Genomic DNA, 24924 nt, shown 5'->3' on the forward strand with positions numbered 1-24924 from the left:
ACCCCTCCCTCGTAGTTAACCCCCCCCTCGTAGTTAATGCAATTCTCTCCCCTCCCACCACCCCCCCCCGTAGTTAATGCAATTCTCTCCCCTCCCACCCCCCCCCGTAGTTAATGCAATTCTCTCCCCTCCCACCCCCCTCGTAGTTAATGCAACTCTCTCCCCTCCCACCCCCACTAGTTAATGCAACTCTCTCCCCTCCCACCCCCCCTCGTAGTTAATGCAATTCTCTCCCCTCCCACCCCCCCCGTAGTTAATGCAATTCTCTCCCCTCCCACCCCCCCTCGTAGTTAATGCAACTCTCTCCCCTCCCACCCCCACTAGTTAATGCAACTCTCTCCCCTCCCACCCCCCCCCCGTAGTTAATGCAACTCTCTCCCCTCCCACCCCCCCCCGTAGTTAATGCAACTCTCTCCCCTCCCACCCCCCCATAGTTAATGCAATTCTCTCCCCTCCCTCCCCCCCCCGTAGTTAATGCAACTCTCTCCCCTCCCACCCCCCTCGTAGTTAATGCAACTCTCTCCCCTCCCACCCCACCATAGTTAATGCAATTCTCTCCCCTCCCTCCCCCCCCCTGTAGTTAATGCAACTCTCTCCCCTCTCACCACCCCCCCCGTAGTTAATGCAACTCTCTCCCCTTCCACCCCCCCCCCCTGTAGTTAATGCAACTCTCTCCCCTTCCACCCCCCCCTGTAGTTAATGCAACTCTCTCCCCTCCCACCCACCCCCTGTAGTTAATGCAACTCTCTCCCCTTCCACCACCCCCCCCTGTAGTTAATGCAACTCTCTCCCCTTCCACCACCCCCCCTGTAGTTAATGCAACTCTCTCCCCTCCCACCCCCCCTCGTAGTTAATGCAACTCTCTCCCCTCCCACCCCCCCTCGTAGTTAATGCAACTCTCTCCCCTCCCACCAACCCCCCTGTAGTTAATGCAACTCTCTCCCCTCCCACCACCCCCCCCTGTAGTTAATGCAACTCTCTCCCCTCTCACCACCCCCCCTGTAGTTAATGCAACTCTCTCCCCTCCCACCCCCCACTGTAGTTAATGCAACTCTCTCCCCTCCCACCCCCCCTCGTAGTTAATGCAAGTCTCTCCCCTCCCACCAACCCCCCTGTAGTTAATGCAACTCTCTCCCCTCCCACCCCCCCTCGTAGTTAATGCAACTCTCTCCCCTCCCACCAACCCCCCTGTAGTTAATGCAACTCTCTCCCCTCCCACCACCCCCCCCTGTAGTTAATGCAACTCTCTCCCCTTCCACCACCCCCCACTGTAGTTAATGCAACTCTCCCCTCCCATCCATTTATCTCCCCTCCCATCCATTTCCCTCCCCTGTCATCCAATCCCCTCCATTGCCATTCAGTTCCCTCAATCGGCATCCATTCCCCTCTATTGCCATCAATTCCCCCTCCTTTCCTCTCCCTTCCCCACCTGCACCTACCCGAGTCCACGGGCCACGACCCAGCAATAATGTCCTTGACCTGAACCCTGGGAAGTGGCACTGAAAGGCACCCCTCCCGGTGGACTAGCAGGTGGCCTGGGGCAGAACGAGGGTGGTGGGAGAAGGGGGTCGGGCGGGTCGTTTGAGAGAGGGGTCGGTGGGGGGGGGGGTGGGGGGCGGTGGTGGTGGAGGGCCATGGTTCGGGACAACGGCCGTCGGGTATGGAGTCTAACCCGCTGCGCGGTCACGGGTGAACCCGCTGGTGTTTGAGGAGGTGGGAGGACTGGCTGAAGGCCTTGCCGCAGACGGGGCAGGCGAAGGGCCGCTCGCCGGTGTGGACCCGCTGGTGCCGCCGCAGGTTGGAGGAGACGGTGAAGCGCTTGCCGCACAGCGGGCAGGCGAAGGGCCGCTCGCCGGTGTGGACCCGCCGGTGGGTCAGCAGGCAGTCAGCCCCGCTGAAGGCCTTGCCGCAGTCGGCGCAGGCGAAGGGCCGCTCGCCGGTGTGGACCCGCTGGTGGGTCAGCAGGCTGGAGGAGACGGTGAAGCCTTTGCCGCACAGCGGGCAGACGAAGGGCCGCTCGCCGGTGTGGAGCAGCCGGTGGGCCAGCAGGTGGGCTGACTCGCCGAAGCCCCTGCCGCAGTCGGAGCAGACGTAGGGCCGCTCGCCGGTGTGGACCCGCTGGTGCCGCAGCAGCTTGGAGCTCTGGCCGAAGCGCTTGCCGCACAGGGCGCAGGCGAAGGGCCGCTCGCCGGTGTGGGTGCGGCCGTGCACCTTGAGCTCGCCGGCGCTCTTGAAGCGCTTGCCGCACTCGGCGCAGCCGAAGGCCCGCTCCTCGGTGTGGACCCGCCGGTGGGTCAGCAGGTGGGAGGAGCTGGCGAAGGCCTTGCCGCACTCGGCACAGGCGAACGGCCGCTCGCCCGAGTGCACCCGCCGGTGAATCTCCAGCTCCGACGGGTAGATGAAGCCCCGGCCGCACTCACCACACTTGTAGGGCAGGCCGGCCGGCGTGTGGCTGCTGCACCGGTGCCGGGCCAGGCTGGACGGGCGGCTGAAGGCCAGGCCGCAGACGGGGCAGGCGTGCGGCCTCTCGCCGCTGTGGACCAGGCGGTGGGCCTTCAGCCCGTGCGGTTGGCCGAAGCGCTTGCCGCAGTCGGCGCACTCAAAGACCCTGGCGTGGGCTTCCCGGTGCTTCTCCAGCCACAGCCAGGTCTTGAACCTCTTCCCGCAGACGGGGCAGTCGAACGCCCTCCCTCCCGCCCGATATTCGGCTCCGGCCGTCTTCCCTCCCGTCCGATATTCGGCTCCGGCCGTCTTCCCTCCCGTCCGATATTCGGCTCCGGCCGTCTTCCCTCCCGTCCGATATTCAGCTCCGGCCGTCTTCCCGCCCACCCGATATTTGGCTCCGCCCGTCTTCCCTCCCATCCGATATTCGGCTCCGGCCGTCTTCCCTCCCGCCCGATATTTGGCTCCGCTCGTCTTCCCGCCCGCCCGATATTCGGCTCCGGCCGTCTTCCCTCCCGTCCGATATTCGGCTCCGGCCGTCTTCCCTCCCGTCCGATATTCGGCTCCGGCCATCTTCCCTCCCGTCCGATATTCGGCTCCGCCCGTCTTCCCTCCCGCCCGATATTTGGCTCCGGCCGTCTTCCCTCCCATCCGATATTCGGCTCCGGCCGTCTTCCCTCCCGCCCGATATTCGGCTCCGGCCATCTTCCCGCCCGCCCGATATTCAGCTCCGGGCGAATCGAGCAGCTCCTTGGGCTCTTGAAGTGACGACTCGTCCGGGCTTCCCGCCTCCCCGTCGAACACCCTGTGAAAGGAGACGACAAAAGAACAAACGCAAACATGATTGCTATAACTGCAGGGAGAGAAATCCAGAACAGCCGTGGGGGCCGATAATCAGAGGGGTAGGAGGAGGGGGAGCGTAAGTACCAGGTGAAGAAAGAAAGGACTTGCATTTCTATAGAGCCTTTCGCCACCTCAGGTCATCTCAAAGCACTTTACAGCCAATTAAGTACTTTTTGAAGTGTAGCCACTGTTGTAAGGTAGGAAACATGGCAGCCAGTTTGTGCTCAGCAAGATCCCACAAACAGTAACGTGATCAATGACCAGTTCATTTGTTTTTAGTTGTTGGTTAAGGGATCAGTATTGTCCGAGGCCCCCCTGCTCTTCTTCCAGTAGTGACCGTGGGTTCTTTTACATTTACTTGAGAGGGGCAGATGGGACCTCGGTTTTAACGTCTCATCCGAAAGACGGCACCTCCGGCAGTGCAGTGCTCCCTCAGTACTGCCCTGGATTCTGTGCTTAAGTCTCTGGAGTGGGACTTCAACCCACAACTCAGAAGCGAGAGAGCTACCAACTGAGCCGTGGCTGATACCTTAATGTTAAGGTTAGGGTTGGGGTTAAATTTAAATTTAAGGTTGGGGTTAGGATTAAGGGTGGGGTTAAGATTATGGTTGGGGTTAGGGTTACAGTTGTGGTTGGAGTTAGGATTACAGTTGTGGTTAGGATTAAGGTTGGGGTTAAGATTATGGTTGGGGTTAGGGTTACAGTTGTGGTTGGAGTTAGGATTACGGTTGGGGTTAGGATTACGGTTGAGGTTAGGATTACGGTTGAGGTTAGGATTACGGTTGGGGTTAGGATTATGGTTGAGGTTAGGATTACGGTCGGGGTTAGGATTATGGTTGAGGTTAGGATTACGGTCGGGGTTAGGATTATGGTTGGGGTTAGGATTATGGTTGAGGTTAGGATTACGGTCGGGGTTAGGATTATGGTTGGGGTTAGGATTATGGTTGAGGTTAGGATTACGGTTGGGGTTAGGATTATGGTTGAGGTTAGGATTATGGTTGAGGTTAGGATTACGGTTGGGGTTAGGATTACGGTTGAGGTTAGGATTATGGTTGAGGTTAGGATTATGGTTGAGGTTAGGATTATGGTTGAGGTTAGGATTATGGTTGAGGTTAGGATTATGGTTGAGGTTAGGATTATGGTTGAGGTTAGGATTACGGTCGGGGTTAGGATTACGGTTGGGGTTAGGATTACAGTTGGGGTTAGGATTACAGTTGTGGTTAGGATTATGGTTGAGGTTAGGGTTAGGATTACGGTTGAGGTTAGGGTTAGGATTACGGTTGAGGTTAGGATTACGGTTGAGGTTAGGGTTAGGATTACGGTTGGGGTTAGGGTTAGGATTACAGTTGAGGTTAGGATTACGGTTGGGGTTAGGATTACAGTTGAGGTTAGGATTACGGTTGGGGTTAGGATTACGGTTGAGGTTAGGGTTAGGATTACGGTTGAGGTTAGGGTTAGGATTACGGTTGAGGTTAGGGTTAGGATTACGGTTGGGGTTAGGATTACGGTTGAGGTTAGGGTTAGGATTACGGTTGGGGTTAGGGTTAGGATTACGGTTGAGGTTAGGATTACGGTTGGGGTTAGGATTACGGTTGAGGTTAGGGTTAGGATTACGGTTGAGGTTAGGGCTAGGATTACGGTTGAGGTTAGGGTTAGGATTACGGTTGAGGTTAGGGTTAGGATTACGGTTGGGGTTAGGATTACGGTTGGGGTTAGGATTACAGTTGGGGTTAGGATTACGGTTGAGGTTAGGGTTAGGATTACGGTTGAGGTTAGGGCTAGGATTACGGTTGAGGTTAGGGTTAGGATTACGGTTGAGGTTAGGGTTAGGATTACGGTTGAGGTTAGGGTTAGGATTACGGTTGAGGTTAGGGTTAGGATTACGGTTGAGGTTAGGGTTAGGATTACGGTTGAGGTTAGGCTCGGGACTGCAGGCAGGGTCACCTCTTATTCTCATCTATTGCACGAGTTTCAGTTGCAAAGGGCCCTGCCACTTCTATTGGTCTCATGATTTCTATTGCTTCTTGTCCTGTTTCTCGTGCCAATGTCTTTTCTTGGTAGCTTTTTTTTAAATCCCTGGCTGGGGTTGTGGTAGTGGGGTCGGTCCATCAGGTTATGGCTCCCTACATTGGGATTGTTTGCTCATCAGTTTCTGTTTATTGAGTGTTGTGGGTTGGAGTTGGGGGCATAATCTGCATCCTTCAACCGGGTAGGGGGGGGGGGTGGAACTGGTTCAGGTTAGGATCATGGTTGGGGTGGGAGTTTCGGTTTGGGGGCACTTTTAGGTTAGGGTTTTGGGCTAAAGTCCGCATCCAGATCAGGGTCCGGGGGTAGTTAGGATTAGGGCTGGTGGTGAGAGATGGTAGGGTTAGAGTCCGGGGTTCGGGTTTAGAGGATTAGAGTTAGAGATTAGGGGTCAGGGGTTGGGATTAGGGTTTAGGTTTAGGGTTAAGGTTACAGTTGGGATTAGGGTTAGCCTTAAATTTAAAATTAGGATTAAGATTAGGGTTAAAGTTAAGGTTAGGTTTGGGGGTCAGGTGTTAAGGTTATATTCAGGGTTAGGATCATGGTTAGGGTTTAGTTTAAATTTATGATTACATAGAATGTACAGCTCAGAAACAGGCCATTCGGCCCAGCTGGTCCATGCCGGTGTTTATGCTCCACACGAGCCTCCTCCCTCCCTACTTCATCTCACCCTATCAGCATCTCCTTCTATTCCTTTCTTCCTCATGTGTTTATCGAGCTTCCCCTTAAATCCATCTACACTATTCGCCTCAACTACTCCTTGTGGGAGCGAGTTCCACATTCTCACCGCTCTCTGGGTAAAGAAGTTTCTCCTGAATTCCCGATTGGATTTATTAGTGACTATCTTATATTTATGACCTCCAGTTCTGGTCTCCCCCCACAAGTGGAAACATTTTCTCTTCGTCTACCCTATCGAACCCTTTCATTATCTTAAAGACCTCGATCAGGTCACTCCCTCAGACTTCTTCTACTCCTGCTCCTATTTCTTATGTTCTTATGTTTTCTTTTCTACAGAAAAGAGCCGCAGCCTATTCAGCCTTTCCTGATAAATATGACCTCTCAGTTCTGGTATCATCCTCGAAAACCTTTTTTGCACCTTCTCCAGTGCCTCTATATCAATTTTATCTTATGGAGACCAGAACTGTGCACAATACTCCAAGAGTGGCCTAACCAAGGTTCTGTACAAGTTTAACATAACTTCTCTGCTTTTCAATTCTATCCCTTTAGAAATGAACCCCAGTGCTTGGCTTGCTTTTCCTTTGGCCTTAATAACCTGCGTCGCTACTTTTAGTGATTTGTGTATCTGTACCCCCAGAACAATTGGATGAGAACAGATCTGGCCTGGGTAAATTGGAATCAAAGAAAGGCAGGCAAAACTGTAATTGAACAGTGGGCAGCCTCTGAGGAGGAGAAGGTTCGGGTACAGTCTAGGCACGTTCCCACGAGTCAGAAAGGCAGGGCAACTAAAGCCAGAGCTCCCTGGATGACAAAAGAGATAGTGAGTAAGGTGAAACGGAAAAAAGGGGTGTATGACAGATGTCAGGTTGATAACACAAGTGAGAACCAGGCAGAATATAGAAAGTTCAGCGGGGAAGTGAAAAAGGAAATCAGAGGAGCAAAGAGAGAGTATGAGAATAGACTGGCAGCCAACATAAAAGGGAATCCAAAAGTCTTCTACAGGCATGTAAACAGTAAACGGGTAGTAAGAGGAGGGGTGGGGCCGATTAGGGACCATAAAGGAGATCTACTCATGGAGGCAGAGGGGATGGCTGAGGTACTATATGAGTACTTTGCTTCTGTCTTTACCAACGAAGAAGATGCTGCCGCGCTCTCAGTAAAGGAAGATATAGTTGAGATACTGGATGGGCTAAAAATTGAGAAAGAAGAGGTACTAGAAAGGCTGGCTGTACTCAAAGTAGATAAGTCACCCGGTCCGGATGGGATGCATCCTAGGTTGCTGAGGGAAGTAAGGGTGGAAATTGCAGAGGTACTGGCCATAATCTTCCAAACATCTGTAGATATGGAGGTGGTGCCAGAGGACTGGAGAATTGCAAATGTTACACCCTTGTTCAAAATAGGGTGCAAGGATAAACCCAGCAACTACAGGCCAGTCAGTTTAACCTCGGTGGTGGGGAAACTTTTAGAATCGATAATCCGGGACAGAATTAGCAGTCACTTGGATGAAGGTGGATTGTTTAGGGAAAGCCAGCATGGATTTGTTAAAGGCAAATCGTGTTTAACTAACTTGATAGTTTTTTAATGAGGTAACAGAGAGGGTGGATGAGGGCAATGCAGTTGATGTGGTCTATATGGACTTTCAAATGGCGTTTGATAAAGTGCCGCATGGTAGGCTCATCAAGATTGCGGCCCATGGAATAAAGGGGGCAGTAGCAACATGGATACAGAATTGGCTGAAGAGACAGGAAACAGAGAGTAGTGGTGAACGGTTATTTCTCGGACTGGAGGGAGGTGTACAGTGGTGTTCCCCAGGGGTCGGTACTGGGACCACAGCTTTTCTTGATATATATTAATGACTTGGACTTGGGTGTACAGGACACAATTTCAAAATTTGCAGATGAAACAAAATTTGGAAGTGTAGTGAACAGTGAGGAGGATAGTGATAGACTTCAAGAGGATATAGACAGGCTGGTGGCATGGGCGGACACGTGGCAGATGAAATTTAACACAGAAAAATGCGAAGTGAGACATTTCGGTGGGAAGAACGAGGAGAGGCAATATAAACTAGAGGGCACAACTCTAAAAGTGGTACAGGAAGAGAGAGCTCTGGTGGTGTATGTTCACAAATCATTGAAGGTGGCAGGGCAGGTTGAGAAAGTGGTTAAAAAAGCATACGGGATCCTGGGCCTTATAAATAGAGGCATAGAGTACAAAAGTATGGAAGTCATGATGAACCTGCAGCGGTTCAAGAAGGCGGCTCACCACCACCTCCTCGAGGGCAATTAGGGATGGGCAATAAATGCCGGCCTCGCCAGCGACGCCCACATCCCGTGAACGAATAAAAAAAAACCTTTATAAAACACTGGTTCCGCCACAACTGGAGTATTGTGTCCAATTCTGGGCACCGCACTTCAGGAAAGATGTGAAGGCCTTGGAAAGGATGCAGAAGAGATTTACTAGAATGATTCCAGGGATGAGGGACTTTAGTTACATGGATAGACTGGAGAAGCTGGGCTTGTTCTCCTTGGAACAGAGACGGTTGTGAAAAGATTTGATCGAGGTTTTCAAAATCATGAAGGTTGTAGACAAGAGTAGATAGGGAGAAACTGTTCCCATTGGCAGAAGGGTCAAGAAGCAGATGGATTAGATTTAAGGTGATTGGCAAAAGAGCCAAAGGTGACATGAGGAAATACTTTTTTATACAGCGAGTGGTTAGGATCTGGAATGCACTGCCTGAGGGGGTGGTGGAGGCAGATTCAATCATAGTCTTCAGAAGGGAACTTAGATAAGTACTTGAAAGGAGAAAATTTGCAGGGCTACGGGGAAAGGGCGGGGGAGTGCGACCAGCTGGATTGCTCTTGCAGAGAGCCGGCGTGGACTCGATGGGCTGAATGGCCTCCTTCCGCCTCCTTATTCTTCCTACCAAAATGTACCACCTCACACTTATCTATATTGAAATTCATTTGCCAATTACACGCCCATTCTGCTCGTTTATTAATGTCTTCCTGTATTTTGTCGCAGTCCTCCTCAGTATTAACTATAACCCACAATTTGGTCTTGCCGGAAATTTTGAAGTTGTACTTCCGATTCCCGAGTCCAAATCTTTTAAGGAAATGGTGATCAACAGTGGTCCCAGCACCGATCCCTGTGGAACACCACTTCCCACCTTTTGCCAGTCTGTGTAGCTACCTTTAACCCCTACTCTGTGTTTTCTGTTTTGTAGCCAGCTTGCTATCCATTCTGCTACTTGTCCCCTGACTCCACGTGCTCTGACCTTATCCATGAGTCGACAATGCGGCATCTTATCGAAGGCCTTTTGAAAATCCAAATATATTACATCTACTGCGTTACCCTTGTCTACCCATTGGTAGGATTGTGAGCAGTGTAGATAGAAGCATAAAATTACAGAGAGATATTAATAGATTAAGCGAAGGGGCAAAACAGTGGCAAATGGATTTCAGTGTAGGCAAGTGTGAGGTCATCCACTTTAGACCTAAAAAGGAGAGATCAGAGTACTTTCTAAATGGTAAAAAGCTCGAAACAGTGGAGGTCCAAAAAGACTTAGGAGTCCATGTACATAGATCATTAAAATATCACGGACAGGTACAGAAAATAATCAGAAAGGCTAATGGAACGCTGGCCTTTATATCTAGAGGACTAGAATACAAGGGGAGTAGAAGTTATGCTGCAGCTATACAAAGCCCTGGTTAGACCACACCTGGAGTACTGGGCACTGCACCTTAGGAAGGATATATTGGGCTTGGAGGGAGTGCAGTGTAGATTTACTAGAATTATACCTGGACTCCAAGGGTTAAATTACGAGGCGAGATTACACAAACTAGGGTTTTATATTCCCTGGAATTTAGAAGATTAAGGGGTGATTTGATCGAAGTCTTCAAGATATTAAGGGGCACTGATGGGGTAGATAGAGAGAAACTATTTCCGCTGGTTGGGGAGCCTAGGACTCGGGGACATTGCCTAAAGATTAGAGCCAGGACTTTCAGGAGTGAAGTTAGGAAACACTTCCATACGCAAAGGGTGGCAGAAGTTTGGAACTCTCTTCCGCAAACTGCAGTCAATGCGAGCTCAGTCGTTAATTTTAAATCTGAGATTGAAAGCTTTTTGTTAACCGAAGGTATTAAGGGATATGGGGCTAAGGCGGGAAGATGGAGTTCGGTCACAGATCAACCATGATCGCATTGAATGGCGGAAGAGCCTCGAGGGGCTAGATGGCCTCCTCATGTTCTTACCCTTTCTGTTACTTCTTCAAAGAATTCAATAAGGTTGGTCGAGCATGACCTTCCCTTTTGAAATCCGTGCTGAATATTCTTTATTATATTTTAGTTTCCTAGATATTTTTCTATTCCATCTTTGAGTAAAGCTTCCATTATCTTTCCCACCACCGACGTTAAGCTAATTGGTCTATAGTTCCCTGGACTTGTTCCATCTCCCTTTTTAAATATAGGAATCACATTAGCTGTCCGCCAGTCCTCTGGCACTATTCCCTTTTCTAATAAATTTTTATAAATATCTAATAGTGCCATTGCTGCCTCCTCCCTAACTTCTTTTAATATGCACAGACACAATCTGTCCGGACCAGGGGTTTCATCCTCTCTAAGTTTGATTAGTTTATCAATTATCTTCCCCCTATCTATATTAAATGTCTTTATATCTTTTTTGATCCCTGCTTCTAATGTCTTGCCCACCAGGTTAGTCTCCCTGGTAAATACTGAGGCAAAGTAATTGTTTAATATTTCTGCCATTTCGCTGTCATTGCCTGTGAGTTTATCATGTGTATCCCTTAGGGTTAGGGTTAAGATTAGGTTTGGGGGTTAGGCTCTGGTTTGGGTTACAGTAAGGGTTCGGGGTCAGGGTTAGCTGCTAGGGTTAAGGTCACAGTTAGGATTAGGGATAAGTTTAAATTTATGATTAGTTTTAAGGTTAAGGATAGGTTTGGGGTTAGAGGTAAGGGTTAGAGGTTGGGTTAGGTGTTAGGGTTAAGGTTATAGTTGGGGTTAGGATTAATGTTAGGGTTACATCGAGTTACATCAAAACTACAGCACAGAAACAGGCCATTCGGCCCAACTGGTCTCTGCTGGCGTTTTTGCTCCACACAAGCCTCCTCCCTCCCTACTTCATCTCACCCCATCAGGATATCCTTCTATTCCTTTCTCCCTCATGTACTTCTCTACCTTCCCCTTAAATGCATCAATGCTATTTGTCTCAACTACTCCTTGTGGGAGCGAGTTCCACATTCTCACCACTCCCTGTGTAAAGAAGTGTCTCCTGAATTCTCTATTTGATTTATTAGCGACTATTTTATATTTATAACCTCTAGTTTTGGACTCCCCATAAGTGGAAACATTTTCTCTATGTCTACCCTATCAAACCCTATCATTATCTTAAAGATCTCTATCAGGTCACCCCTCAGCCTTCTCTTTTCCAGAGAAAAGAGCCCCAGCCTGTTCAGCCTTTCCTGATAAGTATATCCTCTCAGCTCTGGTATCATCCTTGTGAAGCTTTTTTGCACTTTCTCCAATGCCTCCTTTCTATAACATGGAGACCAGAACTGTGCACAATACTCCAAGTGTGGTCTAACCAAGGTTCTGTGCAAGTTTAACATAACTTCTTTGCTTTTCAATTCTGACCCTCTAGAAAGTGCTTGATTTGCTTTTTTTTATGGCCTTAATAACCTGCGTCGCTACTTTTAGTGATTTGTGTATCTGTACCCCCAGATCCCTCTGCTCCTCTACCCCATTTAGACTCTTATTATCCAAGCAGTATGTGGCCTCCTCACATTTATCTATATTGAAATTCATTTGTCAATTACACTCCCTTTCTGCAAGTTTATTAACGTCCTCTTGCATTTTGATACACTCTTCCTCTGCATTAACTACACCCCCCAATTTGGTGTTGTCCGCAAATTTTTGAAATTGTACTTCCGATTCCCGAATCCAAATCGTTGATGTAAATTGTGAACAACAGTGGTCCCATCACCGATCCCTGTGGAACACCACTTCCCACCTTTCGCCAAACTGAGTGACTACCCTTAACCCCTACTCTGTGTTTTCTGTTTTGTAGCCAGCTTGCTATCCATTCTGCTACCTGTCCCCTGACTCCACATGCTCTGTCCTTAATCATGAGTCTACAATGCAGTATCTTATCGAAGGCCTTTTGAAAATCCAAATATATTACATCTACTGCATTGCCCTTGTCTACTCTTTCTGTTACTTCTTGAAAGAATTCAATTAGGTTGGTCAAGCATGACCTTCCCTTTTTGAATCCGAGCTGACTATTCTTTATTATATTTTCGGTTTCTAGATGTTTTTCTATTACATCTTTGAGTAAAGATTCCATTATCTTTCCCACCATCGATGTTAAGCTAACTGGTCTATAGTTCCCTTGGACTTGTTCTATCTCCCTTTTTAAAAACAGGAATCACATCAGCTGTCCGCCAGTCCTCTGGCACTATTCCCTTTTCTAGTGAATTTTTATATATACGTAATAGTGCCTCTGCTATCTCCTCCCTAAGTTCTTTTAATATTTGTGGATGCAATCCATCCAGACCAGGGGTCTTACCCTCCTTACGTTTGATTAGTTTATCAATTATCTACCCCCTTTCTATCTTAAATATTTTAATATCTTTTTTGATCTCTTCTTCTAATGTCATGCCCACCTTGTTAGTCTCCCTGGTAAATACTGAGGCAAAGTAACTATTCAATATTTCTGCCATTTCACTGTTGTTACATATGAGTTTATCATGTGCATCCCTTTATGGCCCTATCCCTACTCTGATTTTTCTTTTGTTATTTATGTGCCTGTAGAATATTTTACTGTTTGTTTTTATAATTTAATCTCGTCATTCCTCTTTGCTTTCCTAATTGTTTTTTTTTACTTCTTTCCTAACCTCTTACATAAAAACATAAGAAACAGGAGCAGGAGTAGGTCATACGGCCCCTCGAGCCTGCTCCACCATTCAATAAGATCATGGCTGATCTTCCACCTCAACTCTACTTTTCCGCCTGATCCCCATAATCCCTTGATTCCTTTAGTGTCGAAAAATCTATCGATCTCAGTCTTGAATATATTCAACGACTGAGCATCCACAGCCCTCTGGGGTAGAGAATTCCAAAGGTTCACAACCGTCTGAGTGAAGATATTTTTCCTCATCTCAGTCCTGAATGGCCGACCCCTTATCCTGAGACTGTGACCCCTAGTTCTAGACTCTCCAGCCAGGGGAATCATCATCTCAGCATCTACCCTGTCAAGCCCTCTAAGAATTTTATACATTTCAATGAGATCACCTCTCATTCTTCTAAACTCCAGAGAGTATCGGCCCATTCTACTCAATCTCTCCTCATAGGACAACCCCTCTCATCCCAGGAATCAATCTAGTGAACCTTCATTGCACCGCCTTTAAGGCAAGTACATCCTTCCTTAGATAAGGAGACCAAAACTGGACACAGTACTCCATGTGTGGTCTCACCAAAGCCCTGTGTAATTGCAGCAAAACCTCCTTACTCTTGTACTCCAACCCCCTTGCAATAAAGGCTAACATACCATTTGCCTTCCTAATTGCTTGCTGAAGCTGCATGTTAACTTTCTGTGATTTGTGGACAAGGACGCCCAAATCCTTCTGAACATCAACATTTAATAGTCTCTCACCTTTTAAAAAATTGTCTGCGTTTCTATTCTTCCTACCAAAGTGAATAACTTCACATTTCCCCACATTATACTCCACCTGCCACCTTCTTGCCCACTCATTTAACCTGTCTATACAGACTCTTTGCGTCCTCCTCACAGCTTACTTTCCCACCTAGCTTTGTATCGTCAGCAAACTTGGATACATTACGCTCGGTCCCTTCATCCAAGTCATTAATATAGATTGTAAATAGCTGAGGCCCGAGCACTGATCCTTGAGGCACCCCATTAGTTACAGCCTGCCAACCTGAAAATGACCCGTTTATCCCTACTCTCTGTTTTCTGTCCATTAACCAATCCTCTATCCATGCTAATATATAATACCCCCCAATCCCATGAGTCCTAATTTTGTGTAACAACCTCTTCCTATTCCCTTTTGTCATCCTCTCCTTTATTGTCTATGTACTTACAGAATGCCTTTTTCTTTAGTTTCAATTTTACCCTTATTTCTTTATTCATTCATGGTGTTTCATTATTGGCTAGTTTGTCCTTGGTTTTTTAGAGGAATATATTTCTCCTGCACTCGACCGATCACTGTTTTAAATATTTCTTTGTCTGTCAAATTTTTTTCCAGTTTACCTGCCCAAATTCCATTCTCATTCCTTCAAAATTAACTTTGTTCCAATCTATTACTTTGGTCTTTGTCTTCCTTATGTCTTTCTCAATCATTATTTTAAACCTTGTTATGTTATGATCGCTATTGCCCAGATGTTCCCCTATGCTTACTTCTCTTATCTGTTGTGGTTAGGGTTATGGTTACGTTTAAGTTTCTGATTAGGATTAAAGTTAAGGGTTGGCGTTGGGGTTGAGATTGGGATTACAGTTAGGGTAACACTGCATTTTGGTTAGGTTAGGGGTCGGGGTAAAAATTAAAGGTTAGGGGTTAGGGTTAAGGTTATAGTTGGGGTTAGGGTTAAGTTTAAGTTTACTATTAGGATTAAGGTTAGATTTGGGTCCGGGTTAGGGTTGGGTTGGCATGTAGGACGGGGGGCGTTGGAGTTAAGGACGAACAGGAGAGTGAGTTGTGAAAGACCCTTGCTCCCGTCACAGATGCTGTGTCTGTTACCGGGTAGCCCTTTACCGCAGTGTTCAGTCATTGGGCTGCCACGGTTCCCCATGGGAATAAAGGGGCCGAATGGGCTTCACTGATCGCCGCTGAATGAGTTGCTGCAAGGTGAAGGCAGCCAATCAGGACAGCCGGCTGCCCACACTTTGAGAGGGGTAAGAGGGCGGGGGGGGAGGTAATGTGGGCAATTCCGGAGGCGGGGCCTTGGGCCAGCTTTGCTCACGTACCTCAGGTTTGAGCAGGGACAGGTCAGGGGGCAGGGGTCAGACAACCAGTGAAGGCAAATCGAGGGATAGCTCTGTACAGGACCCTTCTCCCGACCCCAGCACACCATCCCCTGTTCTCAGCCTGGGATCATCCGAAGATTGAGTGCTTCCGCTCCCAACTCCGCCTACGTCAACTAAAGGGACAGACAGAGAGAGAGAGAGACAGATGGAGAGAGAGAGAGAGAGACAGACAGACAGAGAGGGAGAAAGAGAGAGTGACGGAGACAGAGACAGACAAAGAGAGCGACTGAGAGAGGGAGGAGAGAGAGAGAAACAGAAAGGGAGACAGAGACACAGCAAGAGAGAGAGAGAGGGAGAGAGGGAGAGAGACAGAGAGGGAGGAGAGAGAGAGATAGAGAGACAGATAGAGCGACAGAGAATGAGATAGAGAGGCGGAGGGAGAGACAGAGAAGGAATTGTGAGAGAGACAAAGAGGGAGAGAGACAGAGGGAGATAGAAGGAACTAAGGGAGAGTGAGAAAGGGACAGATGGACAGAGAAGGAGGGAGAGATAGAGAGACAGACAGTTGGAGAAAGAGGCACAGATGGACGAGCTCCTTACCCCAGTGGTGACACTCCTCCTTTGTGCTCCATGGGGCTGGTCTGGCTCTCTGTCTCTCTGTCTCTCTCTCTGCGGCCTGGTCCGGCTCACTCAGGCCTGCTAATCCCAGGCTCGGGTTCTGCGTCTGTCTGCGGCACAAAAGAGGGCAGAGGACAATCTGTGGAGGCTGCTTCTTTGTGCCGATGAAGTGTTAATCCCTGTGACTGGGAGGAAGGGATCTCCGGAGCCCCTCCCCCTCCCCATCCCCCTCCCCCTCAGGTACCCAGTGCTGCCGGATCACAGCCTCTTCCAGATGTCCGGCTCCTGATTCCGTGTTCAAGGGAAGGCTGGAGGAGAGCGAGGGCCAGAGCTTCATCTTAAAGGGGAGTCGTAGGGTCCCAGGCCGGGGAGAGGGGAGAGGGAGCTTTATATCGACAGGTCCCACCGAGCTTAAGAACAGGAGACGGGCACTGGTTTTGTTTTATTTTAAATATTCCGAGGGACAGATTTGGGTTTCCTGAGAAGGTCTAAAGGAGCGACAAGGAGCAGGGACCCTGGGTGATCCACATCCTCCCTCCCCTCCCAACCCGAGCCCAGCAAACTCAGCAGGGACTATGGGCGGTGGAGGGGGGGCCTCCCACCCCGGTCCCTCCCTTCCCCCCACCCCACCCAACACCGCGGTCTATTTTAAAGGGGAGGGGAAGATTTGGGGACAGGATATTTGAAAACAAATGTCACCGCCCCTTTAAACACAGCCTCCGCCACTCACTGCAAGAATTCTGCGATGTTTAGAACTGAAACGAGGATCTTTATTCAGACTGGAGGTTGTTTTAGAAACGCTGATGCCCCCAAACTAGACGGGTTTACGGCCATTTCACTGAGTACAGAGGGGAACCACTGCAGACAGGAAGGCTGTTGGCTACCGACTGCAGCCAGGCAAGAGAGAGATATCGTCAGCGGCCCCTTAACCGCAAACCTGCAGACAGGCACCTTCCCTTTAAATACCTGTCACCCACAGGTAACGAGAGACACTGTCGCTTTAACTATTAGTCACCCACAGGCGAGGAGAGACACTATCCCTTTAAATGTCTGTCACCCACAGGTAAGGAGGACACTGTCCCTTTAACTATCTCTCACGCATTGGTAAGTAGAGACACTATCCCTTTAAATATCTATCTCCCCCAGGTCACAAGAGACACTGTACCTTTAAATATCTGTCACCCACAGGTCACGAGGGACACTATCCCTTTAAATATCTGTCACCCACAGGCAAGGAGGTTATTTAAAGGTACAGTGTTGCTCGTTACTGTGGGTGACAGATATTTAAAGGGTTTTAAAGGGACAGTGTCCCACCTTGCCTGTGGGTGACAGATTTTTAAAGTGACAGTGTCTCTCGTTACCTGTGGGTGACTAATAGTTAAAGCGACAGTGTCTCTCGTTACCTGTGGGTGACAGGTATTTAAAGGGAAGGTGCCTGTCTGCAGGTTTGCGGTTAAGGGGCCGCTGACGATATCTCTCTCTCGCCTGGCTGCAGTCGGTAGCCAACAGCCTTCCTGTCTGCAGTGGTTCCCCTCTGTTCTCAGTGAAATGGCCGTAAACCCGTCTAGTTTTGGGGCATCAGCGTTTCTAAAACAACCTCCAGTCTGAATAAAGATCCTCGTTTCAGTTCTAAACATCGCAGAATTCTTGCAGTGAGTGGCGGAGGCTGTGTTTAAAGGGGCGGTGACATTTGTTTTCAAATATTCTGTCCCAAAATCTTCCCCTCCCCTTTAAAATAGACCGCGGTGTTGGGTGGGGTGGGGGGAAGGGAGGGACCGGGGTGGGAGGCCCCCCCTCCACCGCCCATAGTCCCTGCTGAGTTTGCTGGGCTCGGGTTGGGAGGGGAGGGAGGATGTGGATCACCCAGGGTCCCTGCTCCTTGTCGCTCCTTTAGACCTTCTCAGGAAACCCAAATCTGTCCCTCGGAATATTTAAAATAAAACAAAACCAGTGCCCGTCTCCTGTTCTTAAGCTCGGTGGGACCTGTCGATATAAAGCTCCCTCTCCCCTCTCCCCGGCCTGGGACCCTACGTCTCCCCTTTAAGATGAAGCTCTGTCCCTCGCTCTCCTCCAGCCTTCCCTTGAACACGGAATCAGGAGCCGGACATCTGGAAGAGGCTGTGATCCGGCAGCACTGGGTACCTGAGGGGGAGGGGGATGGGGAGGGGGAGGGGCTCCGGAGATCCCTTCCTCCCAGTCACAGGGATTAACACTTCATCGGCACAAAGAAGCAGCCTCCACAGATTGTCCTCTGCCCTCTTTTGTGCCGCAGACAGACGCAGAACCCGAGCCTGGGATTAGCAGGCCTGAGAGAGCCGGACCAGGCCGCAGAGAGAGAGAGAGACAGACAGAGGGAGAGAGAGAGAGAGACAGAGGGAGAGAGAGTTAGAGAGACGGAGGGTGAGACGGAGAGAGAGAGACAGAGAGCGAGAGAAAGAGAGAGAGAGGGGCAGAGAGAAAGAGAGACAGAGGGAGAGAGACAGAGCCAGAGAGAGAGAGAGACAGAGGGAGATAGGGGTTAGAGAGACAGAGGTGAGACGGAGAGAAAGACAGAGAGAGAGAGAGACAGACAAGAAGAGAAACAGAGAGAGACAGAGAAAGAGAGAGAGAGAGAGAGAGGGGCAGAGAGAAAGAGAGAGAGAGAGAGAGACGGGGAGAGAGAGAGAGAGAGAGAGACGGGACAGAGAGAGAGAGACAGAGAGAGAGAGACGGGGAGAGAGAGAGAGAGAGAGACGGGACAGAGAGAGAGAGAGAGAGACAGAGAGAGAGAGACGGGGAGAGAGAGACGGGGAGAGAGAGAGAGACGGGACAGAGAGAGAGAGGCAAAGAGAGAGACAGAAAGAGAGAGCGACAGAGGCAGGGAGAGAGAGAGTGAGACAGAGAGAGAAGGAGAGAGAAACAGAGCAACAAAGCCAGAGAGTGAGACAGACTGAGAAACAGAGCGAGAGACGGAGAGAAACAGAGAGAAAGAGGGAGACGGAGCCAGAGAGAGAGAGGCAGAGAGAGACAAGAGAGAGAGAGGCAGAAAGATAGAGAGAGAGAGCTAGAAAGCGAGTGGCAAAGTCAGGGAGAGAGACAGAGAGAGACCTAATGACAGAGAGAGACAGACAGACAGACAGATAGAGAGAGACAGAGACAGACCTGGAGTCAGAGACCGAGACAGAGCGGAGAGGAGAGCTGCGAGAGGGGTTCAAAAGGTTTTGATAAAGCGAATTGGGAAAAAATATTCCCATTGTCCGGTGAGTGGGTTCATGGAGGGTATCAAGTTAAGGTCAGCAGCACCAAGAGAACGAGGGAGAGGTTAGAAGGATTTTTTTTTTACACGGACATGGAATGTCGGACCAGAAACTGTGGGGGAAGCGGAATCCAGAATAGCTTCCAGAGTGGATAGAAAAACTTTAAAGGGTCTGGGGAAAGGGGAGGCGATGGGACGCTAGAATCATAGACATTTACGGCACAGAAGGAGGCCATTCGGCCCATCGTGTCCGCGCCGGCTGAAAAAGAGCCACCCAGCCTAATCCCACTTTCCCCGCACTTGGTCTGTAGCCCTGCAGGTCAGGGCACTTCAGGTGCACATCCAGGTACTTTTTAAATGAGTTGAGGGTTTTTGCCTCTGTCACCCTTTCAGTCAGTGAGTTCCAGACCCCCCACCACCCTCTGGGTGATAAAATTGCACCTCAGCTCCCCTCTACTCCTTCTACCAATCACTTCAAATCTATGCCCACTGGTTATTGACCTCTCTGCTAAGGGAAATAGGTCCTTCCTATCCACTCTATCTAGGCCCCTCATAATTTTGTACACCTCAATTAAATCACCCCTCAGCCCCCTTTGTTCCAAAGAAAACAACCCCAGCCTATCCAATCTTTCCTCATAGCTAAAATTCTCCAGTCCTGGCAACATCCTCGTAAATCTCCTCTCTACCCTCTCTAGTGCAATTGCATCCTTCCTGTAATGTGGTGACCAGAACTGTACCCAGTACTCAAGCTGTGGCCTCACTAGTGTTTTATACAGTTCCACCATAACCTCCCTGCTCCTATATTCTATACCTCGGCTAATAAAGGAAAACATCCCATCTGCCTTCTTTTAACCACCTTTTCTACTACCATCAGGGATCTGTGGACATGCACTCCGAGGTCCCTCACTTCCTCCACACTCTTAGTATCCTCCCATTTATTGTGTGCTCCCTTGCCTTGTTTGCCCTCCCTAAATGCATTACCTCACACTTCTCCGGATTGATTTCCATTTGCCACTTTTCTGCCCACCTGACCAGTCCACTGATATCTTCCTGCAGCCTACAGCTTTCCTCCTCACCATCAACCACACGGCCAATTTTTGTATCATCTGCAAACTTCTTAATCATGCCCTTTACATTTAAGTCTAAATCATTGATATATATACCACAAAAAGCAAGGGACCCAGTACTGAGCCCTGTGGAACCCCACTGGAAACAGCCTTCCAGTCACAAAAACACCCGTCGACCATCACCCTTTGCTTCCGGCCACTGAGTCAATTTTGGATCCAATTTGACACTCTCCCTTAGATCCCATGGGCTTTTACTTTCCTGACCAATCTGCCATGTGGGACCTTGTCAAAAGCCTTGCTAAAATCCATGTAGACTACATCAAACGCGCTACCCTCATCGACCCTCCTTGTATAGATGTCATTAATGCCCCATTTTAAAGTCATATATTCTCTCCTTATATTTTGTATGATGCTTTTACAAGTGCAATTTGGGAAGCAGAGTTGGTTGAAACATTGGAGTTTCTCTGCAGTGCAGGTGGAGGAGAAGCAACCCTGAGGCGCCAGGGTGCCGCCACTGGCAGGAGGGCGCCATTGCAGCGTGACAAGTTTACATATGATAAATGTAGACACAGGAACGTATAGTGGGAACGGCTGGCACAGGAAGTGCGTGCAGGTCTAAGATAGAGACACGTTCAAATAAATCCGGCTTTGATTTAAACGCACAAGGAGAGTGAGATTTTCGCCCGGAGTTCCGCCACATTCCTGACGCCTGGAAAGTCGGGGTGGGGGGGTGGGGGGTGGTGTGGGAAACATGTGTTAGGGGCTGCTTCCTCCCCCTGCCACTTCCGAGGGCGAACTTCCCCCCCAGACTCCACCCGCCGGACGTCCCCCCCCGTTTGCCCGCGGAAAGTAACGGCGGGGCGTATGCAAATGACAGGAGTGCGTCATCCGACGTTCCCCCCCCCCCCCCCCCCCGCCTGGCGAGGCTGGGCGCCGAGGGACGGCAGCGAGATCCCACTGCCCGGGGTCGCTACGGCGCGCAGTGGGCGGGGCTTAAACGTATAAAGGGGCCACCTCCGCCCACCACAGGGTGGTCAGTTCTCCTCTTAAGAAAAAAAAAACCAAACTGGCTCACTCATGTTCCTCTATGGTAAGGAAACCTGCCATCCTTACCCGTTCTGGGCCTTACGTGTGACTCCAGTCCCGCACCGACGTGATTGTCTCTTAACCGCCCTCTGAAGTGGCCGAGCGAGCCACTCAGTTGGATCGAAACCAGTTCAAGGAGAAGGCCCACAGCCACCAACCTTCTTCTCGGGATGGGTGGGGTGGGGGGTAACCAGGGACGGGCAATAAATGCCGGGGGTGGGGGGCCTTGCCAGCAACGACCACAATTGACAGTTAAAAAGAATTTTCCTTTTAAACGTTGCAGTCGTCCTCTCCACCCCCCCCCCCACCCCGGAGCCATGTTTCTCCCTCCCCGACCGACATGGGACGACCTCCCCCACCACCCCATACAACGAGAGTCCTGTTTAAAATATGGTGATGAACCACGCGCTGGGAAAGTGGGTCGGGGTCCGCAGTGATGCGGAGAGGAACCCACGCCCCCCCTGCCCAGGGAGGCATCGGATTCTCCCTCCAAGTGTCGAGTCCTCGATGACTGGCTTTATTAATAGAGGCATAGAGTACAAAAGCAAGGAAGTTATGCTGAACCTTGATAGATCACTGGTTCGGCCCCAGCTGGAGTATTGTGTCCAATTCTGGGCACCGCACTTTAGGAAGGATGTCAAGGCCTTGGAGAGGGTGCAGAGGAGATTTACTAGAATGGTCCCAGGGATGGGGGACTTTAGTTATGTGGAGAGACTGGAGAAGCTGGGGTTGTTCTCCTTAAGAACAGAGAAGGTTAAGGGGAGATTTGATCGAGGTGTTCAAAATCATGAAGGGTTTTGAGAGAGTAAATAAGGAGAAACTGTTTCCAGTGGCAGAAGGGTCGGTGACCAGAGGACACGGATTTAAGGTAATTGGGAAAAGAGCCAGAGGGGGAGATGAGGAAACATTTTTTTACGCAGCGAGTTGTGATGATCTGGAACGCGCTGCCTGAAAGGGCGGTGGAAGCAGATTCAATAGTAACTTTCAAAAAGGGAATTGGATAAATACACAAAGGGAAAAAATTTACAGAGCTATGGGGAAAGAGCAGGGGAGTGTGACTAATCGGATAGCTCTTTCAAAGAGCCAGCACAGCACGATGGGCCGAATGGCCTCCTCCTGTGTTGTACCTACAACGTACTGTGATAGGGACGGGAGCTGCTTGATGACCTGTCGGGGGCCGCACTGTCCCTTTAAGAAGTGATGTCTGGTGACCTATCCCCCTTTAATTCAGTGATTGAATTTATTTTCCAATAAAGCTGTTGACTTGCAGCACCCATCGAAAATCAACCTTTGGTGCGAGACCCACAGTTCTGTGCGTGAAAGCCTCTACTAATTAAAACTTTGCATTGAAAAGTGCGAACTGATACCCATGGCTGATTTGCACATCACCCGAGAGCAGGACCCTCAACAAATTTAGGGTCTGCTCCAGATATTGACTTGGATTCATAAGAACATGGGACCAGAAAGGAGGCCATTCAGCCCCTCGAGCCTGCTCTGCCATTCAATTAGACCATGGCTGAATTCTTTACCCCAAAAAGCTGTGGAGGCCGAGTCATCGAATATGTTCAAGGCCGAGTTAGACAAATTTTTGATCAGCGAGGGAGTCAAAGGATATGGGGAAAGGGCGGGAAAGTGGAGTTGAGGTAAAAATCAGATCAGCCATGATCTCATTGAATGGCGGAGCAGGCTCGAGGGGCCGAATGGCCTACTCCTGCTCCTATCTCTTATGCTATTATGATCTGTATCTTAACTCCATCTACCCGCCTTGGTTCTGTAACCCTTAATACCCTCGCCTAACAAAAATCGATCAATCTCAGTATTGAAATTTTCAATTGACCCCCAGCCTCAACAGCTTTTTGGGGGAGAGAGTTCCAGATTCCCACTCCCCTTTGTGTGAAGAAATGCTCCCTGACGTCACCCCTGAACGGCCTAGCTCTAATTTTAAGGTTCTGCCCCCTTGTTCTGGACTCCCCCCACCAGAGGAAATAGTTTCTATCTACCCTATCAAATCCTTTAATCATCTTATACACCTCAATTAGATTCACCCCCTAATCTTCTATACTCGAGGGAATACAGGCCTAGTCTATGCGACCTGTCCTCATAATTTCACCCTTTTAGCCCTGGTAACATTCTGGGGAATCTGCACTGCACCCCCTCCAAGGCCCATATATCCTTCCTGAGGTTGTGATTCAGCTCCCATAAGTGGACCTGAAGTCCTTTACGATCAGGAGTCCGCCAATACCTAGTCCTGAGACAGCACGATCTGGCAGCACACCCTTGTTATAATGAAATGCTTACTGTCATCCCCCACGCCCACTAGTCCAATCCTTCGAAAGGCAGGCTGATTAAAACCTGTGAAATGAGGCCAATTAAGAATCGACGGTTGATTTATTTATATATATATTTTTACAAACAATACCGAGCAGAGTAAAAATTTATCAGTAAATGCCGCCTTACTTCAACTTATTTCGGTAACACTGCTGGCAGCCTAGAAACTAACAGACACGGCACACCGCCCCAGTCACGGGGGCTAATTGCACTCTTCCGACCATGAAACCTTCTGAAACTGGTTAGCCCTGAATTTAAAAAGGGAGCACCTTCAGTCTCAATCGAGACTGTCCTAGGTCGTCTGCGTTGTCGTTTCTCTGTCCCTCGGCTGGACAGGAAGCCACCGGCGTGACCCCACAGCCCGCCCCCCAGCTCCCCGAGTTGGGTGGCTTGGCCAGTTCAGTCACCGGTGGAACCGGCTGCCGGGCCCCCCCTTGGTGTAGATTCCCCCGGCAACTGCTGAGCTCAGTCAAATAAGTCCATTCCAACATCTCACGTGATGGTTCACTGGGCTGTTTTGACGAACCCTTCATTGTCTCGAGCACTCTGGATGGACACTGCCTCTGAATTATAAACCACACCCCGCCCCCCACCCCCCCCCACCCCCCCGCCCCCAGAAAATGGCTGTCGAGCGGACTTCATCCGTTCTCAGCAAATTTAAGTTAACAGTGACATTTTAACAAATATTGCAGGGAAGTCCACGCCTGGCCTCAACAGTCAACAATTCCAAAACACCAAGTGAGAAGGGGAGCGGGCGGGTTTGAAGGGTTTGGAGAGAAGGTGGGGGTGAGGGTGAGGGGTACGATGAGAAGGTGGGCTTGAGGGATAGGGTGAGAAGGTGGGATCGAGGGATATGGTGAGAAGGTGGGATTGAGGGATACGGTGAGAAGGTGGGTAGGTGGGGTTGAGGGATATGGTGAGATGGTGGGGATGAGTGATAAGGTGGGTAGGTGGGATTGAGGGATATGGTGAGATGGTGGGGATGAGTGATATGGTGAGATGGTGGGGATGAGTGATAAGGTGGGTAGGTGGGATTGAGGGATATGGTGAGATGGTGGGGATGAGTGATATGGTGAGATGGTGGGGATGAGTGATAAGGTGGGTGGGTGGGATTGAGGGATATGGTGAGATGGTGGGGTTGAGGGATATGGTGAGATGGTGGGGATGAGTGATATGGTGAGATGGTGGGGATGAGTGATAAGGTGGGTGGGTGGGATTGAGGGATATGGTGAGATGGTGGGTAGGTGGGGTTGAGGGATATGGTGAGAAGGTGGGTAGGTGGGATTGAGGGATATGGTGAGAAGGTGGGTAGGTGGGATTGAGGGATATGGTGAGAAGGTGGGTAGGTGGGGTTGAGGGATATGGTGAGATGGTGGGTAGGTGGGATTGAGGGATATGGTGAGATGGTGGGTAGGTGGGGTTGAGGGATATGGTGAGAAGGTGGGTAGGTGGGATTGAGGGATATGGTGAGAAGGTGGGTAGGTGGGGTTGAGGGATATGGTGAGAAGGTGGGTAGGTGGGATTGAGGGATATGGTGTGATGGTGGGTGGGTGGGGTTGAGGGATATGGTGAGAAGGTGGGTAGGTGGGATTGAGGGATATGGTGAGA

At 49.7% G+C, this 24924-nt stretch overlaps 1 protein-coding gene across 1 annotated transcript; it reads right to left on the reverse strand.

The window, feature by feature from the left end:
- Positions 1-1338: 1338 nt before the first annotated feature.
- Positions 1339-15822, reverse strand: LOC137313284 (zinc finger protein 436-like). Its single transcript, XM_067979409.1, has 2 exons — positions 15583-15822; positions 1339-3247 (listed from the first exon to the last, which is right to left on the reverse strand). Exons 1-2 carry the CDS (start codon positions 15612-15614, stop codon positions 1684-1686), a joined length of 1596 nt encoding a protein of 531 aa, XP_067835510.1. The 5' UTR covers positions 15615-15822; the 3' UTR covers positions 1339-1683.
- Positions 15823-24924: the final 9102 nt, after the last annotated feature.

The sequence above is a fragment of the Heptranchias perlo genome, unplaced genomic scaffold, assembly GCF_035084215.1.
Source record: "Heptranchias perlo isolate sHepPer1 unplaced genomic scaffold, sHepPer1.hap1 HAP1_SCAFFOLD_459, whole genome shotgun sequence".
NCBI lineage: Eukaryota > Metazoa > Chordata > Chondrichthyes > Hexanchiformes > Hexanchidae > Heptranchias > Heptranchias perlo.